General features: G+C 44.3%; 1 protein-coding gene across 3 annotated transcripts; it reads left to right on the forward strand.

Annotated features, from left to right (window-relative positions):
* The first annotated feature begins 1,533 nt into the window (after positions 1-1,533).
* On the forward strand, positions 1,534-22,968 carry CRELD1 (cysteine rich with EGF like domains 1). Of its 3 annotated transcripts, none has more exons than XM_070936771.1 (12): positions 1,534-1,625; positions 2,080-2,212; positions 5,439-5,592; positions 5,916-5,998; positions 9,388-9,498; positions 10,478-10,569; positions 11,918-12,094; positions 13,676-13,771; positions 16,902-16,985; positions 18,592-18,687; positions 20,615-20,761; positions 21,872-22,968. In XM_070936771.1, exons 3-12 carry the CDS (start codon positions 5,458-5,460, stop codon positions 22,090-22,092), a joined length of 1,242 nt encoding a protein of 413 aa, XP_070792872.1. In that variant the 5' UTR covers positions 1,534-1,625; positions 2,080-2,212; positions 5,439-5,457; the 3' UTR covers positions 22,093-22,968. The 3 variants fall into 3 exon arrangements, with proteins under 3 accessions (XP_070792872.1, XP_070792873.1, XP_070792874.1); XM_070936772.1 differs by having other exon boundaries at positions 2,085-2,212; XM_070936773.1 differs by lacking the exons at positions 1,534-1,625; positions 2,080-2,212 and adding an exon at positions 3,187-3,596.
* Positions 22,969-24,017: the final 1,049 nt, after the last annotated feature.

Raw genomic sequence — 24,017 nt, forward strand, 5'->3', positions numbered from 1 at the left:
TCAGAACGCTTCTATGCATGCACAGAAGAGCGTGTGGCCCTGTTGTGAACTGGTAGTAAAGGTAAGTAGAACCCACCCTGATCTGAAAGTTGCTAATCTGAGAAACATTGGGGCAAGTCAAAGAGAGGTACACAATTTGATGATTTCCACTTGATTTGGAGTATATTGTCACTCCTAGCCAATATGGCCTGGGGAAATGAGGATTATAGGCTAAAATATTTGGAGAATATCAGAAGTCTTATCCCCTTTTGTAGACAGGTTAGTTTTTTTTTTAGAAGGCAATTTCTTGCAGTTTTTCATAATTGTATTTTGTTTGTCATCAAAGTAGACTTTAAGTGTTTCATGTCCCTCTCAATCTGGGGAGTCTGATTCATTCTGCTAGAAAACTGACCTGAATTTGGAGGGCTTTAAAAGCCTCCGAATGTAGCCTCCTCCTTGTTCACAGGATTCTACCTCTAGGAGTGATACAATTTCTGATCTATCTTCACTTTTTAAAAGTATTTTTTTCCCAGAGGTTTCTCAGTAACTGCTCTGAATGGGATTCTCCCCTGCCCATTTTTTACAATTAGGAAGATGTTTCTGCTATTGAAATTGAGGCCCAAATTCATATTTACATAACTCAAACTTAATGTTTGTACAGCTGCTCCGTGTCAAGCAAAGGTTTATTTGGCAGTAACCGCAAAATGCAGATTTTACTTTCAAATGCATGAGATGTTAATTTAAGCAAAGGCTGCTGGCGACAGTGTTTATGCACTCTTACTCAAACTTCTTTCCTCTACAATCTACATTTTCCCAGTCAGGCACAGAATTAAATAATAATAATAATAATAATAATAATAATAATAATAATAATAATAATAATAATAATAATAATAATAATTGGTTAAACTTTGGTGAGATTCACAGCCTTTGAGGCTGGTTAATAGCTCAGCAGCTCGAGTCCTAACCAAGGACCTAGGAACTGTTAAGGTATCGTCGGAGGATGTAAGCTGTTCCGAGTAAGGTGGTTTTTTGTAGAGCTATTATTATTATTATTATTATTATTATTATTATTATTATTATTATTATTATTATTATTATTATTATTATTATTATTATTATTTTCAACGAATCTGCAGGGCAAACATAGTGGGAAAGACCGGATTAAGAGGTGTTTTGGACTCAGAAGGAGAAGACTGTGTTCAACAGCAACAGGATTTTATTTTGTCCGGACATTTTTTAATGGAGGATGAAATATAATCTCGCTCCGGCAGGACCTCTTGCTCTGGCGACTGCAGAAGAGCCTGACCCAACGCCTCCGCGGCCTCTTTAAGCGTCTTGACAGGTGCTGCTCCGAGGGGGGGAGGGGAAACCGGACGGAGCCCGCCTATTGGTCGCTGGAAGGAGGAGGGGATGATGTCATCGCACAGGGCCCGATGTCATTGGCGGAGAGAGGAAGGGTTTGCCCCCCTCCTTTGATGGCAATCTTGCGGTCGGCGAGGAGGGCGGAGGGGGGGGGTGAAAGCGCTCAGCTGCGGCGGACCCGGGAGTCGACTTGACTTGCGTGCGAAAGTGGGCGCTGCACTTCCGGGCTTCCCCCGTTGGCTCGCGCTGCTCTCCCGAGGGGGCGAGCCGGGAGAGGCAAGGTAGGTTTGGAGCCCCCGAGCCAGGCGTAGGGCGGTGGATTCAGGGAAAGCGCCTTTTCTTGGGGTTGTGTTCGGGAGCTGGGTTGGCCATTCGGTGGCACCGGGTGGCTCCTGTTTTTTCCTACCTGCAGAAATAGGGAGGGTCGCCTCCGGCCGCCCCAGAACCGGGAGAGAGAAAAAAATATCTTCGCTGCATCCCTCCTTTGGATGTGCAGCTGCTATGCAGAGAGATCGGAGCAAGTGGAATCCTGTGTCATCCCGTTTACACGTTCCCTGATTTTCTAGCTGGGCCGATTCTGGATCCATGATGTGCCATCAAGTCGTGGTTTTTGTTTTTTTGTTTTTTGACTCCAGCAACCACATAGGAGGATCTTCCAACGTTGAACCGACCCATGGCTATCCACTTTGCTGTTGGTCACCCTCTTCTTTTCTTTCCTTCCACCTCTCTCAATAGTACAGCCTTCTCCAGCGATCCAGATCCTCCTCACATAATGTCTCTGACATAGGGATCATTTTGAGCCTGGTCATTGTGTGCCTCCAGTGAGAACTCTGGATTGATTTGTTCAATGATCCCTTAGATCACTGAAGTAAGTCCTGCTAAATTCATAATTGCCTTTCTAAGGAAGTGGCCATCAGATAATGTCCCTATTGTGCTGTGGTGGCTTGCGGCTGTATTCTGAACAGTAGGGGACCAGCTTGTAACACATATTTTCCACAGCTTGGTGTCTTAGCTTGCCTATAACCTCCATCAAGTAAGGCCAACAGAATGACTATTGGTTATGTATAGGCTGAGGAATGGTGGGAGTTGTAGTCCAATGCTTGTGGAGGGTAGTCCAATGCTGGGAAGGTAGATTTGATGCCATCTGCTGGAGATTAGGATACCCCATACTTACAGCAGCTTTAATATTTCTGGTATCTCTTGGTCATTCAGATTTTTGCAGTTTACTTCAAATTGTTAGAATTTAGTAATTCGTTAAAAGAATGAGATTCATCATCTATTCATGAATGACAGTTTGGGAGATGGGTTTTTTTTTTTTAGATCAAGCAGCTTGATCTGGCTGTTACTGGCTGCATCCAGTATCTGTGACTTTTATATTTGTGATCAGTGTCTGCCTAAAATGTGTTTTGAGCTATCGAATTAGGTTTCTATATACCTTTGATGCTACAGGGAAGTGGCAGAAGTCCAAGGCCAAATCTCATTCGAAAGCGTAATGCATATTTATTAGATTTTGGATACCGTGTTTCCCCGAAAATAAGACCTTGCCTGTCTTATATTTTTTTTGAACCCTGAAATAAGCGCTTGGCCTTATTGCCATGTGCTCAAAAGCCCGATTGGGCTTATTATCAGGGGATGTCTTATTTTGGGGAAAACAGGGTACTACCAGATTGAGTGAGTCTTTTCTTCTTGATGCGACTTACTAATTTATGTATAAATTGGATCCGTTATTTGTGGCTTATCAGTTTATATGACTTGTTAGTAGTTTACTGTATATTCATGAGCATGCTTAAATGGGCATTATATCACTGGGTAATTGGGATTAACACAGCTCCTGTTTTTCAGATTCTTTTGCCACACAAAGCTTAGGTTTCTCCATTCCCAAGCATGGGAATATAGAAAGAACAATGTTGGAGGTGCACAGAAACCATACACTTTGTCAGAGCAGCTACCTGACAGCTAAATGGCTCTTGGGAAGGAGATTACAGTTATCCACTTACTTTCCAAAAATGCCTTTAGTGTTCCAATATCTAAGGGGCTGTCACAAAGAAGAGGAGGACAACCTATTCTTCAAAGCACGTGCAGGCAGGACAAGAAGCAATGGATGAAAGTAATCAAGGAGAGAAGCAACCTAGAACTGAGGAGAAATTTCCTGACAGAACAATTCATTAGTGGAATGGTTGCCTTCAGAAGTTTTGGGTGATCCATCACTTGGGGTTTTTAAGAAGAGATTGCACAGCTATTTGTCCAGAATGGTATAGGATCTCTTGTTTGAGTAGGAGATTGGACTAGAACAGGGGTGTCAAACTTGCATTGTCACAGTGGCATCATGTGATGTATCATGACTTTTTCCTCCTTCGCTAAACTGGGTGTGGGCGTAGCTAGTGCGTGATGCATCTGGCCCGCGGGCCGTGAGTTTGACACCCCTGGACTAGAAAACCTTTAAGGTCCCTTCCAACTCTGTTATAGTTGGTTATAGAAGGTTTTTCATTTAATAATGACTAATAGTGGCAACTAGAAAGCTTAATGTCCATTTACTACATAGAATAGTCTTCATTTCTGAGAAATGTAGCTCACATTTCAAAATCATACAGAATCCCTTTGAATGTAAATTATTAATAACACTAACACTAATTATTAATAACACTAACGCACTTCCTAAAGACATTTAGGGATGCTTGACTAGATGGGCTCAAGTATGTATTAACATTTTTTTTTAATGAGTTCCCAAGCAAGATTTTTTTTCCTTACAATTTCAATAGGGTTGAATCAGGGGTAAAATTTGTTACTACCGGTTCTGTGGGCATGGCTTGGTGGGGGAGTAATGTGACTGGGTGGGTGTGGCCAATTTTTTTTTTTTACTTTTAAAAGCATTTTTTTAGCAACCTCTTCAGCGAAGAGGTTGTAAAAAAATGCTTTCAAAAGGCTCTGACGATCCCAGCTGAGTTGCCTGATCGGCAGAGGCTTTTTTTCTTTTAAATGCCTCTGACGATCAAGCAACTCAGCTTGGACCGTTAGAGGCATTTAAAAGAAAAAAAAGGTTTTTTTCTTTTAAAAGACTTTGATGATCCCAGCTGAGCCGTGTGATCATCAGAGGCTTTTTTTTTTACTTTTAAAAGCATTTTTTCAGCCGAAGAGGTTGTAGAAAAAATGCTTTTAAAAGTAAAAAAAAGCCTCAGATGATTGTGCAGCTCAGCTGGGCATTGGGGGGGGGGGGGGTTGGCAGGGATTTATGCTACGGGTTCTCCGAACCATCCGCCTCCATCGCTACCGGATCGGGCGATCTGGTCCGAACTGGGAACATTTCACCCCTAGCTTGAATGCCTGTTTCTTTTCCCCATCTTCCTCCTTTCTTACTTAATATTGTGAGGTAGAGGAACAATTGAGATATTGGACTAAGACTAGAGAAACTGAGGCCGAAAGGTGCTTTCAGGCATGGAGATTGAGTGGTTAACTTTGGGTCTCTCCAATCTCTAAGCTACCTTGTGGAGTAATTTGGGGACAGTTGAATATATGTCTAGGTATGCGACCTTGAGTTCCTGGGGGGGAAAGGTGGGATATAAATGTAGCAAATAAATGATTTTTTTTAATCTTGTCCAGTTGTTTGCAATACATCACTTATAGCATGAAATTTTTAAATCCCAAATTCTTGGGGTTAAGATTTGGATTGTCACCCTGCATATCAAGAAAACAGATGTGGAGCTTATGCAGAATAATCTTTAACCCGTGTTGCCACATATCCACTGCCTAGGAGTCTGTTGCTCCCATTAGTTTCTTTATTAAGAAACTGTATTATGTATTATTATTTGCTTTATTATTTACTAAGACTGTATTGCTATTATTCTTCTCATCCTTCCTATTACCTATCTCCTCCCACTTATGACTATAACCATGTCACTTGTATCTTTATGATTTATATTGTTTTATTTGTTTCCTAGTATGATTTGATTGCTTATTTAGTAACCTATGACTAAGTGTTGTATCTTATGATTCTTGATGAATGTATTTTTGTTTCTACACTTGGCCAATAAAGAATTCTATTCTATTCTATTCTCAAATACTCGTATTGGTCTCACCAACCTTCCTCTTTCTTCCAGTCTTGTTCCTGGCCTGAAAATGGCTTTTTCCAGGATGAAAATCCCATCTGTTCTGCTCTTCTTCCTCTTGCTATTCCACTGGATGCCAAACTCTGGTGGTTCCCAGCAAGATACCTGCCAGACCTGTCGGGATCTTGTCGACAATTTCAATAAGGTGGGAGGCTAGAAAGGATCTCCAAAATGGACTGGGTGTCTGTAATTTTGATTAATGCAAAGTGGACATCCCATTTAGCTGGGGTTGCTAGGCATTCATCTGCCCCCTCCCCCCAGTCTCAGAAGAGGGTTTGTGGTGGTGGGGAGGGCAGTACTCTGGACCAAATGCTGTTGAGAGAGGTATGGAGATGTGTAGAGGATGAGGCGGGGCAGAAAGCAGCAATGGAGAGGGTCAGTTTGTATTGCATGGGGTTGAGGGCTGCTGTGCTGGGATGGGGCGAGATCAGCTCTGGCTTTGCTGTGAGGCTTGTCCTGCCTTCTCAGGGTCTGGAGCGGACACAGCGAGAGAACTTCGGGGGCGGGAACACCGCCTGGGAAGAAGAGAAGCTTGCCAAATACGCCAACAGGTGATTTGAAGGCTGGGCTGCAACAGGCCATTGGTGAGATGCTGATACTGTAGACCCCGGGCCATACCAGTATCCTTGTTGGGAAGTAGCAACCTCTTACTAGTACCCTGATCGCATAAAGTCCAACAAGATGAGCCTCGACACCCAAGACAAAGTCTCTTACAAAAAAAAAAGGCTATGATAACTTGGATAATTGCTTGATTTTAAACATTATTGTGGAAATTCTGACAATACTCCAATTGCCAGAATCTTTATTGCAGTTGGAGGCCGACCGATAGTGTACATGTGGACTTCAGTTCCCAGAATTCCTCAGCCAGCATGGCTGAATGAGGAATTCTGGGAGTTGAAGTCCACGTGTCTTAAAAGTGCCAAGATTGGGAAGTCTTGTCTTAGAGCAGTGTTTCCCAAACTTGGCTATTTTAAGATGCATGGACTTCAACTCCCAGAATTCCCCAACCAGTATGCCTGGTTGAGGAATAGTATGCCTGGTTGAGGAATTCTGGGAGTTGAAGTCCATACATCTTCAAAGGGTCAAGTTTGGGAAACACTGTCTTAGAGGGAAGGCAGTTCTAATGAGGAAAACCTGAACAGAAGTCATTGGGTCTAGACCAGGGGTGGGCAACTGTGGCCCTTTTACAACCTGTGGACTTCAACTCCCAGAATTCCTGAGACAGCCAAGCTGAGTTGAAGTCCACAGGTTGTAAAAGGGCCACAGTTGCCCACCCCTGGTCTAGTTTATTAGCTGAGAAAGCTATATTTTGTCAGGGGACCATAAAAAACATTTTTGCAAATATTGATTGAGTTCCTCTCCTTTGTCATCAAGATACTTTCCTGTGTCTTTTACATTTATTAGTTTTTTTAAACTAATGTTTAAAAACTATAAAATGTTCATAGAACTTTTTTTTTACTGTTAATAACAATAACAAACAAGCAAAGAAATGAATGCATATCCATGTTGTTCTTAAGCATGGACGGCAAGATGGGTGGCATATAAATTTAACAAATAGATGCAGGAACTCAATTCCAGCATTTTATTTATTTGCATCATTTGAGCTCTGACTCTGACCCACAATCTGGGTGAGGATATTCAATAATTCAATCTTTGAGCTATTAATTCGGTCTTCATCCTTACTGTACACCAGAGCAGTTCTTAATATTGAGTTTATAATAAGGCCGATGGTTATAAAACAAGCTTTCACTCTAGACGGAGTTTTCATTAGATGATAAAGTAAGGCAACTTTTAACGGCTCTGAGTCTTGGTAGCACTTGGCCTGTTTCATGTCTGTACAGGTAGTCCTCGACTTATGACCATAATTGAGCTCAAAATTTCTATTGCTAAGCGAGATAGTAGTTAAGTGAGTTTTGCCCCATTTTACAACCTTTCTTGCTTAAGTGAATCACTGCAGTTGTTAAATTAGTAAAACAGTTGTTAAGTGAATTTGGTTTTCTCATTGTCTTTGCTTGTCAGAAGTTTGCAAAAACTGATCACATGACCCCGGGAGACTGCAACCTTCATAGATATGAACCAGTTGCCAAGCATCTGAATTTTAATCATGTGACCATGGGAATGCTGCAGTGGTCATAAGTGTGAAAAAGTGTGAAAGTCTGAAAAACGGTCATCAATCACTTTTTTCAGTGCCATTGTAACTTCGAACGGTCCCTAAACGAATGGTAGTAAGTCAAGGACTATCTGCTGAGATGTATTTCTCTGCTTTAGGAGTTTTCCACTCCTTGTCCGCAGGGGGGAAAACTCATCTATATTTTAATTCTGAGTGCAGAATTGTGCCTTTTCAGATCCAGAATGCAGACAGTACAAGTCATGTATTTTCTTCTTGAGAGAGATGAGGATGAGTAGGAAAAAAGTAAAGCAAGTAATAATGTCAATGAAATATGGAGTGATTAAATCCTTCATTTTAGATCAGAAATGGGGAATCTTTCCAAATATTATTGGACAACAGCTCCCAACATTCCATATGATTTTGAATTCTGTCAGGGACTGTCACCTCAGTGGGCCGTGAAGGATTTATTTACATTAGCTAATCATGAAATGTGTGGGTGGAATGAAAAAAATGAAAAAATATTTTTTCTCCCTTAAGGGATAGTTAAGTCTGTTATCTCATTAAAAATATCGGACCATTTGGGGATAGCTTAAAGAGTTATATAAAGAATGAGCAAGTTTTAAATTCAGCACATTCATGGGATGTTGTCCTCATTTAGCTCAAATGAAATGTCAGTGAACCTAAAAGTTATCTCTATGTAAATATATATATGGTTGTATAGTGATGAGATGAGGGACACGGTGACTCAGGGACTAAGACGCTGTGCTTGTCGATCTTGTCGATTATCTTCAAATTTATACCCTCCAGTATTTACTAGAATTCCCAGATAGGAAGAGCATATGAACTGAGGTAGCTGGTTGGGAATTATGGGAGCTGTCATTCTAACACTTTTGGAAACATGGTATCTAGCTGTATTAATAGATTCGATTGTACCGATGCAGGTTGATTTCATTTCAGACTTAAATTGAAAAACGAGCATACAGCTGGGATGTAATTTTTCTCTGTGATGTCATCATTAATTAGCTGGGCTGTTTTCTATATAGATACACAATCAAATCTGGAATTCTTCATGTGCCCTCTTTTCTACTGTGACATTCCCCATGCCTCCTCTATGGATAAACCATGTTTGTTATCCTTTTCTCCATTTTAATTACCCGTTGTGTGAGTTTTGGTGAACTTGAAAGCTTACATTTAAAAAGAAACAACTAATAAAGATACATTACATCCTTTTATCCTTTTTTTTTTCTTCATACAGTAGGTCTGCAGTGAGAAGCTGATTGCTGCAACAGTTAATTGGTTAAGGAAATGGTCGCCAGTGTGACAAACACCTTTCATGTTTGTTCCATGGTTTCACAGCTGTTGTTCACTGTTCTCCCCAGAGTCACTTGCCTATCATTTTGCCAGCTCCTAACTTGACTCTGGGGAGGAAGGAAAGCATTAGGGACTGGCTGCTTGCCGAAAGAATATCTGGATGAAATTTTGAGAAAGAATATGAAGTTTATTTAAGGTTCCTGTGTGAAAGGTCAAGAGAGAGATTTCTGAATGGTTAGTTGGACAAAAGATACCTTAGAGCAGTGTAATTCAAAATTGGCAGCTTGAAGATGGATGGACTTCAACTCCCAGAATTCCCTAGCCAGCTTTTCTGACTGGGGAATTCTGGGATTTAAAGTCCACCTATCTTCTGGCTGCCGAAGTTGAATAACACTGGCTTAGAGGGATAACAGAAGGCTATTTTGATCAAGCAGGTAGGGCAGACTTTCTAGGACAGAACTCTGCCTCGACTTCTCCAACTCCCTCAATTCTCATGCTGTCTCTTTCTCCCCCTCCCAGTGAAACACGTCTGTTGGAAGTATTGGAAAGTGTGTGTTCTACGTCAGATTTTGCCTGCCACCAGCTGCTGGAGCAAAGCGAAGACCACGTAGAGCATTGGTGGTTCCATGAGTGAGTTAAAAACAAGAAGACTAGGGCATCACAGGATGCTTTAACTTACTTGGTGTGGAACAAACCCAATCTGGGGCCCTATTTACTACAGATCATATCAGTATTCCCTATGTTAGCAGGAGGAAAACTCAAGCTATGGAGTTGAACCGAGGAACTTCAATGATCTGTATCATTCAGTAGGCAAAGTTACCGTATTTTTCAGAGTATAAGACGCACTTCCTCCCCCCTAAAAGGGGGTGAAAATTTGGATGTGTTTTATACATGGAATGTAGCCCCGCCCACCCACTGGCCCCCACCCTTTGGCCTCTGCCTCCCAGCAATTTACCTCTTTGCAGCAAGAAGAAACAGTCCGTTTTAGCTTCAGCACAACCTAATTAACACAAGTTGATTGTCGGGTGGATCGGCCTCCTGACTCTCAGCTGTTTCAGGCTGCAGGGATTGCCATTGCCTATTGCTGCGTGGGCCTCTGCTGCTTGCTGCAAGGAGGTAAATTGCTGGGAGCAGATTTTTTTTTTTCTTGTGCTAATCAAGCTATGCTGAAAAGGAAAAGGAAAGTAAAGCAGGCTGTTTGCTGTTTGCTGTAACGAGGCAAAATAGCTGGGAGGCAGAGGCAGATTTCTTTTTCGTGTTTTCTTCTCCAAAAAAGGTAGGTGCGTCTTATAGTCCGGAGCGTCTTATACTCTGAAAAATACGTTAAATTAAAAAAAAAAACAAATTCAGAGAAAAAATACCTGCTCAATTCCCTAGTTCAATTCCCAGGTAGGCTGGGAAACCACAAATACCACTAGTCAGTGCATAGACAGTCTTGTGTCATGTGGACCAATGATCTCACTTTGTATCTGTGTCCCTCTCCGGCCCAAATACTCTATGGCTGTTTCATTCTTGGGAGTTGGGCAGAGCTTGTATCATTGATAAATTGCAGCATGGTGGAATGAGGAGCAGCAATAACCAGAAGATATGTTGTTTTTTTTCCCCTTAGGCAGCAGCCGCACCCAGACCTTTTCCAATGGTTGTGCATGGATACCCTGAAGTTATGCTGCCCATCTGGCACCTATGGCCCTGATTGCCAGAGTGAGTATTTCTAAGGCCTATGGGGTTTCCTGGAGGGGATGTTCCAACAGTCTTTGTGCATCTCATATGTGGATCCTCCAGAACTTGGCTGGAGCAAAGATTCCAGTTATTCTCCCTGATTTAATTGCTTAGGAGCATATATTTTCAAAGGCCTTCCACTGATTCTATAGCTTGGCAGCATTTCTCTTGGCTACCTGGCTGGAGATGAGGAGAGTTCCAACATTTCTAGAAGGCAGCAGATGGGGGAAAGGATCATGGAAGTCTAATAAACATCTGAGATGGCTTGTTTTTTTTTTAATACAGATAGTCCTCATTTAGCAACCGCAACTGAGCAGCACATTTGACATTAAGTGAAGCAGTTGCTAAAGTGGAAAATCACATGGCTGCAACTGCTTTCTTTTTCCCCATTCTTCCACTGTTTGGCTTATCATATTTTTCGGAGTATAAGACGCACCAGAGTATAAGACGCAGCTTAGTTTTTGGGGAGGAAAATGGGGGGGGGGGGAATCTGCCTATCAGGTATTCATCTGGCTAGCGTCCTTAGTCTGGTCAGCTTCAGCACATTAGTTTGCTGGTTTTTTATCCCCTGCTTGGGGATAAAAAACAGCTTCTAAGGCACAGCTGAGAGGAAGCAGCAATGAGAAAAGCAGGCAAAGCACAGGGAGATCGATTCACTTGGCTAGCACCTAGTTAGGGCTGAAAAAAAGCTTCTAAAGAACAGCTGAGAGTCAGAGCAAAGCAAAGCATGGAGATTGCTTCACTCACTAGTGCCTCATTAAAGCACAGCGGCACTCGGTAGCGCCTTGTTGAAGCATAGCGGAGAGTCGAGGGAGCAGGCAAAGCTGGGAAGATGGCTTCACTCGCTAGCGCCTCATTAGGGCTGAAAAAAAGCTTTGAAAAAGCTATATTCGGAGTATAAGACGCACCCAAATTTTCAGCCTCTTTTAGGGAGGAAAAAGGTGCGTCTTATACTCCGAAAAATACAGTAATTATCCCTGCAATAAAGAAGGGAATTAATATTTGCATTTACATTAATTGGATAGGAAGGGATTACAAGAGAATAAGCAGCCACAACAATGAGGAATACACATTGAAAGCGATACAGATGGCAGTCATGAATGTGCTTCCACAGACAGCCTGGGTATTCCTCATTGGGTGCCTGCTTACTCTCTTGCAATCCCTTTCTTTCCAAGACTGAAGTGTTTAAAAGTAAAGAAAATCCTTAAGATTGCAAAACGTAGGTATCTGGAATGGGAAGAAGAGACGAAGTGAGTTAAGAAATCTGAGCACTGCAGGGTAGAGCCAAGTGGCATGTCGGTTTCCACATCTGATGTCCATCTCTCTGCAGCCTGCCCTGGAGGTACCGAGAAGCCTTGCAGCGGATACGGGCAATGTGATGGTGAAGGCACTCGTGGGGGCACTGGTCTTTGCATGTGTCACACTGGCTACGGTGGTCCCTTTTGTTCAGAGTGTGGAGATGGCTACTATGAAGCTGCTCGCAATGACAGCCACCTGGTATGTGCGGGTATGTAGAGTGTTTTTGCTGGGCTGGGCTGGGGAAGGTCGGGGAATTGTCTTTCTGTAATCTCTTGCTATGAGCTGTAGGAAGAAATATCCTTCTGGGTTCAGCTCCAAGTGGGGAAAAAGACACTGGAAACATGGAGACTGCTTGGAAAGATGGTTTAATGGTGGATAGGATCAGATGGTTTGAGTTCCTGAACAGAAAAAAGGGACGAGATACAGCGAGTCCCCGGGTTTTATGCCCTCTCTGGCTTTGAACTTCCTGGGGCCCAGAAAGAGTATCCTGATTGGTTGTCAGACTCCCATGGGGTGGGGGTCTTAGCTAGCCTTGCTGGCTGATATAATCTTCCCAGGTGCCATGTGGTGAGTTTCTGTCCTAGATGGGTCCCATTGTGTAAGTTTCTGTTGCTATTGTGTTGCAGATGATGGTCCATTGACAAAGATTGAGTTTCTGCCTCTGGCCCATTAACAAAGGTGTGTGTGGTGGGGGGGGGAGGCAGGAAGCTGCTTTGTCTTTAAAATATGTTTCTCCATTTCTCAACCAGGGAAATATAATATTCTGCCTTTTTAATATTTCCTAAAATATTTCATTCTTCCAGGAAAGGGGTGGGTGCTAACTTCCTACAGAGCCAATTGAGAGTTAGTGGAGAAGGCATCAGACTAGAAACCAGGAGATGGTGAATTCTAGTCCTGCCTTAGGCACAAAGCCAGCTGGGTATCCTTGGTCTAGTCATTTTTCTGAGCCCTAGGAAGGAAGCAACGGCAAATCACTTCTGAAATCTGGCCAAGAAAAGTTAAGGCTTTAGTCCTGGCAGTTGCCAGGAATTAATAAAGCCTCTTGTAGGCTAATACTACTGTAGATGGTGGCTTTCTGTAGACCAGCGGCCCCCAGCCTTTTGGGCACTCTGTTATTCTGTATTCCAATACTATATTTACAGATACGTTTATAGCACCGTAACAGCATTTATGTGTGAAAAGAGTATGCCTCACACACATACTTCGTATTATCTGTCAATAACAGGAGTGTCAAACTCGATTTCATTGAGGGCCGCATCAGGGTTGTGTTTGACCTCGGGGGCACCTGTGGTGGCCCGAGTGCCAGCGAAAACGGGCTCCCGAGCTCCGTTTTTTGGTTGCCACGGCCTCCTGCAACCCTCTGCCAATGAAAACTCCCAAGCTCCATTTTCACTGCCAGAGGGTTGCAGGAGGCCGTGGCAACTGAAAACGGAGCTCGGGAGCCCGTCTTCGCTGGCAGAAGCACTGCGGGCTGGTCCTTCGCTGTTTCCAGGGCGGCCCCACGGGCCAGATCTAAGTACCACCACCCCCGGGTCAGATCCGGCCCCTGGGCCTTGAGTTTGACACCCCTCCTCTATAAATAAAGCTCAACACAACAGATTTGCAGTCTACCCATCCGAAAGCAAAGTTAAAAAAAAAATAACTTTAGTTTATGTGGCAGGTTGGCCGGAAGGCATACAACTGGGGACAGTTGTATTGTATTCAGTCCTGTATTGCTTTTTCTTCTCAAACTTCCACCTCACCTCACTTGTAAACTGTTCCTTTTCACCCAATTCTCTCGCCCACCCAGAGTGCTACCGGGCCTGTGGGCGCTGTTCAGGCCCCGAGGATACCAGCTGTCTGCGCTGCAAGAGAGGCTGGATGCTGCACAACCAACGATGCATTGGTGAGCCTGTGGCCCTGATATTGTCTGGAGTTGGCTTGGTGATGTTTGAAAAGGCAGAATTCCTTCAAAGACCTGATTCTTTTGGACAGGGTACAGGTAGTCCTTGATTTATGACCAGTGATGTCATAAGTGACTGTTCAAAATTACAACACACCCTCTAAAAGGTGTTCCCAAGCCAGTTCCTCCACCCGCAGACACATGACTGAATTTTGGGCACTTGGCAACTGGCCGGCATTGATGGCTGTTTGCAGTGTTCGGCAGTCCTGTGACCACGATTTATGACATTTGTGCTGAAAATGTTCCATAGGGAACAAAAGGTTCACTTAACAAAAGTCCCATTTGCTTAATGAGTGCTGCAAAAAAAAAAAATGGTCACAAAATTGAATCGGTCACTTGATGAGTGTCATGACTTACGAGAATAATTGGCAGGCTCCGTTAAGATCCTAAGTCAAGGGCTACCTATAATGCATTCAGTAAATAATCATGAAGATAGGTAGTCCACAACCTGGGACCACAATTGAGCCCAACATTTGTTATTAAGCCAAGACAGTTGTCAAATGAGTCTTGTTCCATTTTATGACCTTTCTTGCCACAGTTATTAAGTGAATCACTGCAGTTTGTCAGCCCTAGAGCCAGTTTTCCTTGGCGTCTTCAGGGCTGCCGCAGCGGTGGCTGGGCGAGCTGTGGGAACACAAGGGGGGAGGTAGAGATAACAAGGGTTTTGTAACCATAATAAAATTCTTTCCCCTGGGAACCAAGGACGTCTCGCCAGGTGCTGGGGAGGCGTGGACGGAGACCAGCTGGAGTTGGGACAGTGACCAGATTGGACCATGTGACGGACATGTAGATTGGGGGGGAAAGAACTTTGACTTTAATTTGGGTGGGGGAAACGCGGGGCTTTGTTCCTACCTAGGCTTCCTGAGTCAGTAAAACACACGAGTAATCCCAAAAACCTCTTTTATTGCAACAGCTGTGAATTCTGTTCATTCACAGACGAGTCCCAAATAGTTGTAAAGAGTCCTTTGGGATAAGGCTGATAATCACCCACCTTTATCTCCCTTGACCTAATTGGCAAAGCCACACGGAATCCAGAATCAAACAGAGCTTCAGACTTTAAACTGAACAGAATTAACGATGTTGCTTCCTGCAAAGACCCACGTGCCTTTGTTCCTCTTTTAAGTCTTATGGGAGGGGCCAATCATCTCCAAGCCCTACTCCCGAGTCGTCCCTTTTGTTTTAACTGTTCATGCCTTCTGGCAGCTCTGCGCATGCGCGCACTGGGAATAGGCTCCCCCTGTTCCTCTGCCTCGCTGAAGTCCGATTCTGGAGGCAGCACGTACCTCCCAGATGGCCCTTTCTCTGCCTCTGATGCAGAGCCCTCGTCCAAGCCTTCCCCAGACTCCAGGACTGGCCCACGTTCTTCCCCAACCTCCTCACTGTCCGACTCTGCTGCCAGCTCTGCAGGCTGCCGGCGGACTAGAACAAGCTTTCAGAATCGGGTTTTCCCCAGATGTGCCAATATGACACCCCTAATAAATTTATACTTTGAGGAATATGCCTGCCTCGGAGTTTTGATTCTGTTGGGGGTGTTACTTGGAACCCTGACACAATTGTTAAATGAATCTGGCTTTCCCATTGACTTTGCTTGTCAGAAGGTCGCAAAAGGGAATCACATGACCCTGGGAATTTGCAACAATCATAAATATGAACCAAGCATCCGAAGTTTGATCACATGACTATGGGGATGCTGCTACGGTTATAAGTACGAAAAATTATCTTAAGTCACTTCTTTCAGTGCCATTGTGACTTTGAACATTCACTAAACGAATGGTTCTAAGTTGAGGGTTACCTGTATCCCAGGGGTGAAACCTAAAAATTTTTGCTACTGGTTCTGTGGGTGTGGCTTAACTAGTGGGCGGAGCTTGGTGGTAAGGTGACTGGGTGGGCGTGGCCAAGTCAATGTCACTTCTTTGCCCTTTTTTAACCTACAAAACACAACACAACGCAACTGGCTCACCCACAATGTAAAAGCAGCTGTGCTAGACCCAAAATGGCCCCTGCAACAAGCAGGAACCTCACACAGCCACAAAAAGCCCAAAAACCCAACTTTCACACTTTACACACACAAAATTCCACATACAGCTTTGTGAGATTTTGTGTGTTTGTGTAGTTAGAGTGAAACACTACAGAAACACACTAAATCTCAGAAAGCTGCACAAATATTATTTTAATTTATTTTTATTTTTATATAAAAGCAGCTAAATTTAAAACTTCCTAAACTTTAAATGGCTAGGTCTTAAAAATGAACAACTAAAAAAAAACCCAATTAACTATTTTTTTTAAAGCTCCCAAAGGAGAAAAAAACTTACCCAATAGAACAGGGGTCTCCAACCTTGGCAACTTTAAGACTTGTGGACTTCAACTCCCAGAATTCCTCAGCCAGCTTTGCTGGGAGTTGAAGTCCACAAGTCTTAAAGTTGCCAAGGTTGGAGACCCCTGCAGTAGAAGGTATAAGGCAGGCAGATAGAGCTGCTCACCGATGAGCTTGATTGCAGGCAGGGAGATTCAGTTGCTTGCTGATGCAATTGATTGCAGGTATTACAGCAAGCGAAGCAAGGCAGGCATTGCGACCAGCAGCTAAGGTAAGCAAACTGAAGGCTGGGGGGGGGACGGATTTTTGCTAGCGGTTAGCAGGCAACTCAGCTGGGATCGTCAGAGCTTGGATCATCAGAGCCATTTAAAAGAAAATAAAAAGGCTCTGATGATTGCGCGGCTCAGCTGGGCATGGGGGGCGGGGGCAGGGATTTTTGCTACCGGTTCTCCGAACTGCCCACTGCCATCGCTACCTACTCACCTGAGCCAGTCCGAACCAGGAGCATTTCACCCCTGCTGTATCCTGTTTTTAACTGTTTCAGTTGTATATTTGGATGTTATAAGCCACCTAGAGTCTTTTAGAATGGGTGGCCATAATAAATGTAACAAATAATAGCAATAGCAACAGCCGCAACACAGAAGCTCAATGTAAGGATGAACTAAGATTCCTTCATGAGAATTGAGAGAGGGGAGGAAAGAGGGAGATAAAATATTCGGCTGCCCCTACAGTATCTTGATCTCTCCGTCTCTCTTACAGACATAGATGAATGTGGCACTGATATGGCACACTGTCGCAACAATCAGTTTTGTGTCAATACAGAAGGCTCCTACGAATGCCGAGGTAAGAGATTAAAGCTTCCAAAATGAACCATCTGTTGCTTTGCACCCCTGTGGGTCCCGCTTGGAACCCACAGGATCCAAGAAGCAGACCTGCTTCTGCTGGGGAAACAGGTCTTCAGCAGATGTGGGAAGTCATGCTATGAGCATATCAACCCTCGTTTCTCTTGCTTTGGGGCAGGAATCCCACTATAGATCCCGCTGCTGAAGTTCTTCAGGGAAGCAAAAATGGCATAGTCTTATCAGCTGAGAACGTTATTTTTTTCCATCTCCCTTAGATAGACATTCTTATATATATTTAGGCGGGTGGGTAGGTTTACTCCTATGAGAGCCCCCTATGTTTCAATCGTAAGCAGGAAGCAGCAGATGGTTTGATGCTTCATGCTAGGCTTACTGCATTTATTTGTGTGTGTGTATGTGTACTTTTTGTTTTTTTTAATTTGATTTATATGCCGCCCTTCTCCGGAGACTCAGGGCGGCTTACAATGCGTTAAGCAATAGCCTTCATCCTTTTGTATATTTATACAAAGTCAGCTTATTGCCCCCACAAACTGGGTCCTCATTTTACCTACCTTAGAAAGGATGGAAGGCTGAGTCAACCTTGAGCCTGGCAAGATTCGAACCTGCAGGAATTGCAGGCAGCTGGTCTTAATTACAGGGTGCTTTAGACCACTGTACTACCAAGGCTCTTTCTGACTGCTGGCAATTTCTTGGACCAATCCCTGCGGTTTTCTTGGCAAGGTTTTTTGGAAGGGATTTGCCCTTGTCTCTTTCTCCTTCCTAGGGCTGGGAGAGAAGGACTGGCCCAAGATCTCCCAGCTGGCTTTGCCCCAAGGAAGGGGTAGAATTCACAATCTTCTGGTATCTAACCTGATACCTTAACTGCTACACCAAACTAGCTATGGTTTATACACAAATAATGTTCTAATATTTTTCCCTTACCTTTTCATTCAGCCAGCTACCCAGGGGCTTACTTATCCCTAGGGCCGCCACAGGTGGCACACGGAACCATATCGGTGGGCACATGAGCTCAGCTCCGATGTGCATGCATGCTCCGGCTAATTTTCGGGCCTTCTGGGCCCACTAGAAATAGGGAAACAGGCTGTTTCCTGCCTCCAGAGGGCGTGGGGGAGGAAGGCCCATTTTTTGCTCTCCCCAGGCTCCAGAGCCTCTCTAGGAGCCTGGGGAGGGCGAAAACGGCCTTCCCCAGCCCCCAGGAGGCCCTCCGGAACAGCCTGTTTGCCAACTTCTGGTGGGACCGGAAGTCCTGTATTTTGCTTTCCTCAGGCTTCAGAGCCTCTCTAGGAGCCTGAGGAGGGCGAAAACGGCCTTCCCCATCCCCCCGGAGGCCCTCCGAAGGCTGGAAACGCCAACTTCTGGGCCCACCATGCCATCACGTGCCAAAAGCGGGGGGAGCGCGGGGGGGGTCATGCGCGCATGCGCAAGGAGCGTGGTGTATATAATTATGGGTGTGGGCACGCTCGTGCGTGACCCCCCCCGCAACGCCCCCCCTGCTTTTGGCACATGATGGCAAAAAGGTTAGCCATCACTGCCCTAGGGGGTCAATGCCTATGCCCATCTCTTCATTTCACCCTCTACTTTCTCTTTAGACTGTGCCAAGGCTTGTATTGGCTGCATGGGTGCTGGGCCTTCCCGCTGCAAGAAATGCAACAAGGGCTACCAGCGAGATGGTGTCAAATGCCTTGGTAAGTTCAACCGTCACCTATGCGAGTGTTCCTATGTGGAGTCCTTGGTGCTCTCTTGAGTTTGCTTGCTTTCATGCAAATGTTTCATTAGCAGTACCAATAGCACTTAGACTTATATACTGCTTCATAGTACTTTACAGCAGGGTTTCCCCAATGTTTCAGGCTTCGCGGACCAGCAGTGGGGGTGGGAGAGGGATGGTCTGCCCAAGTGGTGGGCAAGCGCATGCGTGCGCAGCTCCATTTGCACAAGCGGCAGGCACAAATGGAGCATGTTCACACAATTGGAACATGCGTGCACAGGGGGGAGGGGGTGTTTGCTCTCAATTTATATTCTAGTGGCTTGCCCTGTCAGTGTTGGTGGGGGTGGTTTTAGAGTTTCTTTTGTTGGGCTGTTTACTGTTGCCTTGGCTGGCAGTTCCTTGGCTGGAAGTTCCTATTCCTGCATAACTGGGAGGCAGCCAATCTTCTGGGCAGCCTAGAAGAGTTCTCTAACGCTACAGTGCTTTCGTCCTGCCAGTAGGCCTGTTAAAGTAGCAGGGACTCCTTCAATTTTAACTTGGGGAGCTGCTGAATTGTTGCAATCTGTTTTCCTTGGACTCCAGATGTTGCTGGGGTGGTTGGCTCTATCCCCAAAAAGACTCTAAATTGGCCCCCAACCAGTGGTGGGATTCAAGCAATTTAACAACCGGTTCTCTGCCCTAATGATTTCTTCCAACAACCAGTTTGCCAACTTCCTGTCCTCTACCATCCTCTGGAGTCCATTTAAGCTCATGCCTACTGCTTCAGTGACTCAATCCAGCCACCTCATTCTCTGCCGTCCCCTTCTTCTTTAGCCCTCAATCGTTCCCAGCATTAGGCTCTTTTCCAGTGAGTCCTTCCTTCTCATTAGGTGGCCAAAGTATTTGAGTTTCATCTTCAGGATCTGGCCTTCTAAAGAGCAGTCAGGGTTGATCTCCTCTAGGACTGACCGATTTGATCGCCTTGCAGTCCAAGGGACTTGCAGGAGTCTTCTCCAGCACTATAGTTCAAAGGTTTCAATTCTTTGGCACTCAGCCTTTCAAATACATAGAGTTAAATAAAGAGGTGGATCATAGTTGGCTATCTGTTAAGGGTAGTCCTTGATTTACAACAGTTCATTTAGTGACCATTCAAAGTTACAATGGCACTGAAAAAAGTGACTATGCCCACTATCCACACTTACAACCATTGCAGCATTCTCATGGTCATGTGATCGAAATTTGGCTGCAGGGCAACTGATTCATATTTATGACGGTTGCAGTCATGTGATCACCTTTTATGACTTTCTGACAAGCAAAGCCAATGGGGAAGCCAGGTTCACTTAACAACCTTGTTACTAACTGAACAACTGCAACAATCCACTTAACAACTGTGTTAAGGAAGTTTCTAAAATGGGGCCAAGTTCACTTAACAAATGTCTCACTTAGCAGCAGAAATGTTGGGCTCAAGTGTGATCATAAGTCCAGGACTACCCGTAAATTGTCATGGCTTTTCAGCCCTCAGATACACTGCATCTTTTCTCCAATAGTAAATTCAAAATGCAACAAACTAATGGAAGGAGAGGCTTGAGAGCCAAGTGCATGTAAGATGTAGCCTAATGCATATAAAATATGCAAACATTATCTGGATTGATTTGCTGGGCAACGGACTTTTTCCCTCGTTTGGAGCAAAGCCCGAATTTAGATTTGTCCTTGAGGCTTGAAATCTGCTGAATCAAGGTCTGGAAAAGTAAGGATTTACTGGCTTAGATATGGTGGGTGAGGCGCAGCAGTTGAGCAGATGACACAGCAGAGAGCTGGGAAAGCGTGGCTGCTGCATTTGGGGATGAAAATGGGAGATACGAAATGGACGAGTTTTTAGCCAATGTTGTTTATGTTTCTTTGAACTTAACGCTCCCCTTCCTCGTCAGATGTGAACGAATGTGCGGGTGTAATGGAGGAGCCGGTGTGTACGGAAGCCAACGAGGTTTGTGAGAACACAGAGGGTAGCTATCGCTGTGTTTGCGCTGAGGGACATCTACGCAAAGAGGGGATCTGTGTGGAAGACAAGCCCCCAGGTAAAAGTCAGCAGGTGCAGTTTAGTTTTATTTCTTTATATCCCGCCTTTATTATTTTTTACAAATAAGGTGACATATATATATATATATAAAATACTCCTTCTTCCTGCTGTTTTCCCCACAACAAGCCAGTGAGGCAGGTTGGGCTGAGAGAGAGGGACTGGCACAAAGTCACCCAGCTGGCTTTCATGCCTAAGGCGGGACTAGAACTCACAGTCTTCCGGTTTCTAGCCAGGTGCCTTAACCACCAGACCAGTCCGACATCCTTGACAGCTCACAGGTTCTTTCTATGGGGTAGCCATAATTCTGTCTAGGATCAGCTTTGGGATCCACCTTCTTTGTTATTCTCTGGCTCCCTTCATTCTGCAGATGTTTCCTCACAAACCGGCTCTTTTAGGAATAGTTAAGAGTCTAGAATTGAGTTAAACACAATCATCCCAATCGGAGTGATATTCCAAATCAGACACAAATTTCGATTTGTTTTGGAGTAAATGAATTACGAAATCATTGTTTTCTTTACTGCTTAAATATATTTGTGAATCAAGCCAAGACCCAGTTTTTACACACCGGGCAGGGGAAGGGCGAACCTAGACCACAATTTCTCAACCTTAGCAAGTTTCAAATATGTGGACTTCAACTCCCAGAATTCCCCAGTCAGCCTTGGTGAGGTTGAGAAACACTGACCTTCTAGACCAGGGGTTCCCAAACATGGCAGCTTTAAGACTTGTGGACTTCAACTCCCAGAATTCCCTAGACAGCCTTGGCGAGGTTGAGAAACACTGACCTCCTAGACCAGGGGTTCCCAAACTTGGCAGCTTTTAAGACTTGTGGACTTCAACTCCCAGAATTCCCTAGACAGCCTTGGCGAGGTTGAGAAACACTGACCTCCTAGACCAGGGGTTCCCAAACTTGGCAGCTTTTAAGACTTGTGGGCTTCAACTCCCAGAATTCTCCAGCCAGCTATGCTGGCTGGAGAATTCTGGGAGTTGAAGTCCACAAGTCTTAAAGCTGCCAAGTTTGAAGACCTCTGTCCTAGACAATCAAACTGCTCCAGAGGTTAAAAACTGACTGCCCTTTGCCATTGCCGATGGCCTCTTTGTTGTCTTGCAGATGCTCCTGAGAAAGGATTCTTTGACGACATTACAGATGACGAAGTGGTTGTGCTGCAGCAGATGTTCTTCGGGGCTATCATCTGCGCGCTGGCCACCTTGGCTGCCAAAGGAGACATGGTCTTCACTGCCATTTTCATAGGCGCGGTGGCTGCGATGGCCGGCTACTGGATGTCAGAGCGTAGTGACCGCGTTCTCGATGGCTTCATGAAAGGGAGATAGGACTTAGGCAGGGATCACTCCCTTCTGCTTCCTGCCTCGGAGAGCCAGCTTGGGGGGTGGGGGTCAGGAATACCTCGACCCCTACCCCTTTCCCCTTACCTTAGCAGGTTTGAAACCTAGAGGTGGAAAACACAACCTGCATCCCCATCTGGGCTAAAGGAAGCTTTGACTTTCTGAAGATATGCTGGAGGGACAAATAGGAGCCAGGAAATTGTATGTGCTCTGCAGGCCTATCACTGAGCGGTCCTGACAGGTATTAGAAGGGACTGAATTACACCTCAGGAAGTTTAAGGTTCGGATGAAACCACCCCTATTATTGTCCAGCTCACCCGCTCTCCATGCATGTTGGATGATCCTGGAAGAGTTCATCCCAATAAGCTATGATCTCTCCCACTTGGGGCTTCCAAAGGTAACTGGAAAAAAAGCTGCGCTCTTTGGGCCTGTGCTGATATGGGGTGGTTCCCTGCTGGCTCTTTGGGAATTTGTCCTTTGGTCAAGAGTTGGCCTACACATCGCATTGAAGGAAGTGAGAAATGGTGGCAATACATTTTTAGAGGGTTCTGCTTCAGGTAGGATTCAGTGTTTGGGTTGATCCCTGACCTCAAAATCACCCTTGTATTGAATCAATCAGTATCATAAGAGAGAGAGCATAATATAAATTTAATAAATAATAAATAATTTAATAAATAATAATATATGCATTTATTTGTGTGGTCAGAAGTGGTACTTTTCAAAAACAATTCTCATCTATATAACGTACGGACTTGCTCTTACGCTGCTGGGGGCAGCTCGGAAGGCAAAGGAAATTAAAAGAGGCCTGCATGTCCACTTTTTTTGCTTTGCAATTCTGTATCTCAGGAAAAATAAATGTGTCTAAATCCACCCAGTTCTTACTGTTGCACGCTCTCTCTTTCACGTGCCAGAGATTTCTGTTCTACCAGACTTGTACAAAGTTTGAAACTTGCAATTTCACTTCAGCCTTCACGTCAAAAGACTTTTGACGTGAAACCACTGAAAATGTTCCCCCCTCCCTCCCTCCCTCCCTCCCTCCCTCCCTCCCTCCCTCTCTCTCTCTCTCTCTCTCTCTCTCTCTTTTCCACAACCGCATTTGCCTTATCCAATTTTTTATGGATCTTTTATGCATAAAAGTTTGGTCCTTGGACTATCAGATAGGAATGAGTGGAATTTCAACTAGCTTCAATCCTCTCCTAAGATTAACTTGTTTGCTTGCTTGTGCTTGTAGGTCACTCATTTCCTTATTAACTCTGAATAGCTTATAGCAATAAAAGGAAAATGGCTAAACCACAGCTAAAGCAAACCATAGAATGTTATTTTAGAACAAATATTTAAACTGTTGTTAAGAATCAGCAATATGTAAAATGTAAAACCATAGAACTCAGAGGATATACTTTCTTGACTGTAGGTGACCCAAGCTGGATCTCTTTCAGTTTGCCAATAATATTTATCTGGCTGTTCAGTATCAATGCTTGATCCAGGAACTCCCTCAAAATGCAAACCTGAAGAAGTGTGCAGCATTCTCCAGAAGTTTAGCCTCTGAAATCAGTAACAACTCCGTCTTGTTCATGCTAAGTTTCCAAGTTCACTTTGCAGCAGAGAGGATGGATGGATGGATGGATGGATGGATGGATGGATGGATGGATGGATGATAGGCATGCAGACATGACATGACATTATTACATGACTTGGCAGATAGATGATGTAATAGATGATAGATATTAGCTGGAGAGATGATAAGAAAGGATAGATGATAAATACAGATGACTGATAGATGATTGACAGACATGAGAGAGAGAGAAAGAACTGCAATCAAAGGCTCATTTGTCAGACAATATTGGACTACAACTATTAATAGGAAATAGATATTTTACTTTGATTCCATATACATAATCTCCTGGGAAGATATA

This window comes from Pituophis catenifer, unplaced genomic scaffold, assembly GCF_029215685.1.
Source record: "Pituophis catenifer annectens isolate HBS135680 unplaced genomic scaffold, rPitCat1.0.hap2 SCAF_2, whole genome shotgun sequence".
NCBI classification, from domain to species: domain Eukaryota; kingdom Metazoa; phylum Chordata; class Lepidosauria; order Squamata; family Colubridae; genus Pituophis; species Pituophis catenifer.

Bases quoted from the DNA above. Each gene is read 5' to 3' on its own strand.
- CRELD1 (XM_070936771.1), top strand. From the start codon at position 5,458: ATGGCTTTTTCCAGGATGAAAATCCCATCTGTTCTGCTCTTCTTCCTC. The intron at 10,570-11,917 runs GTGAGTATTTCT...ATCTCTCTGCAG, and splicing joins CTATGGCCCTGATTGCCAGA to CCTGCCCTGGAGGTACCGAG. The intron at 18,688-20,614 runs GTAAGTTCAACC...CTTCCTCGTCAG, and splicing joins AGATGGTGTCAAATGCCTTG to ATGTGAACGAATGTGCGGGT.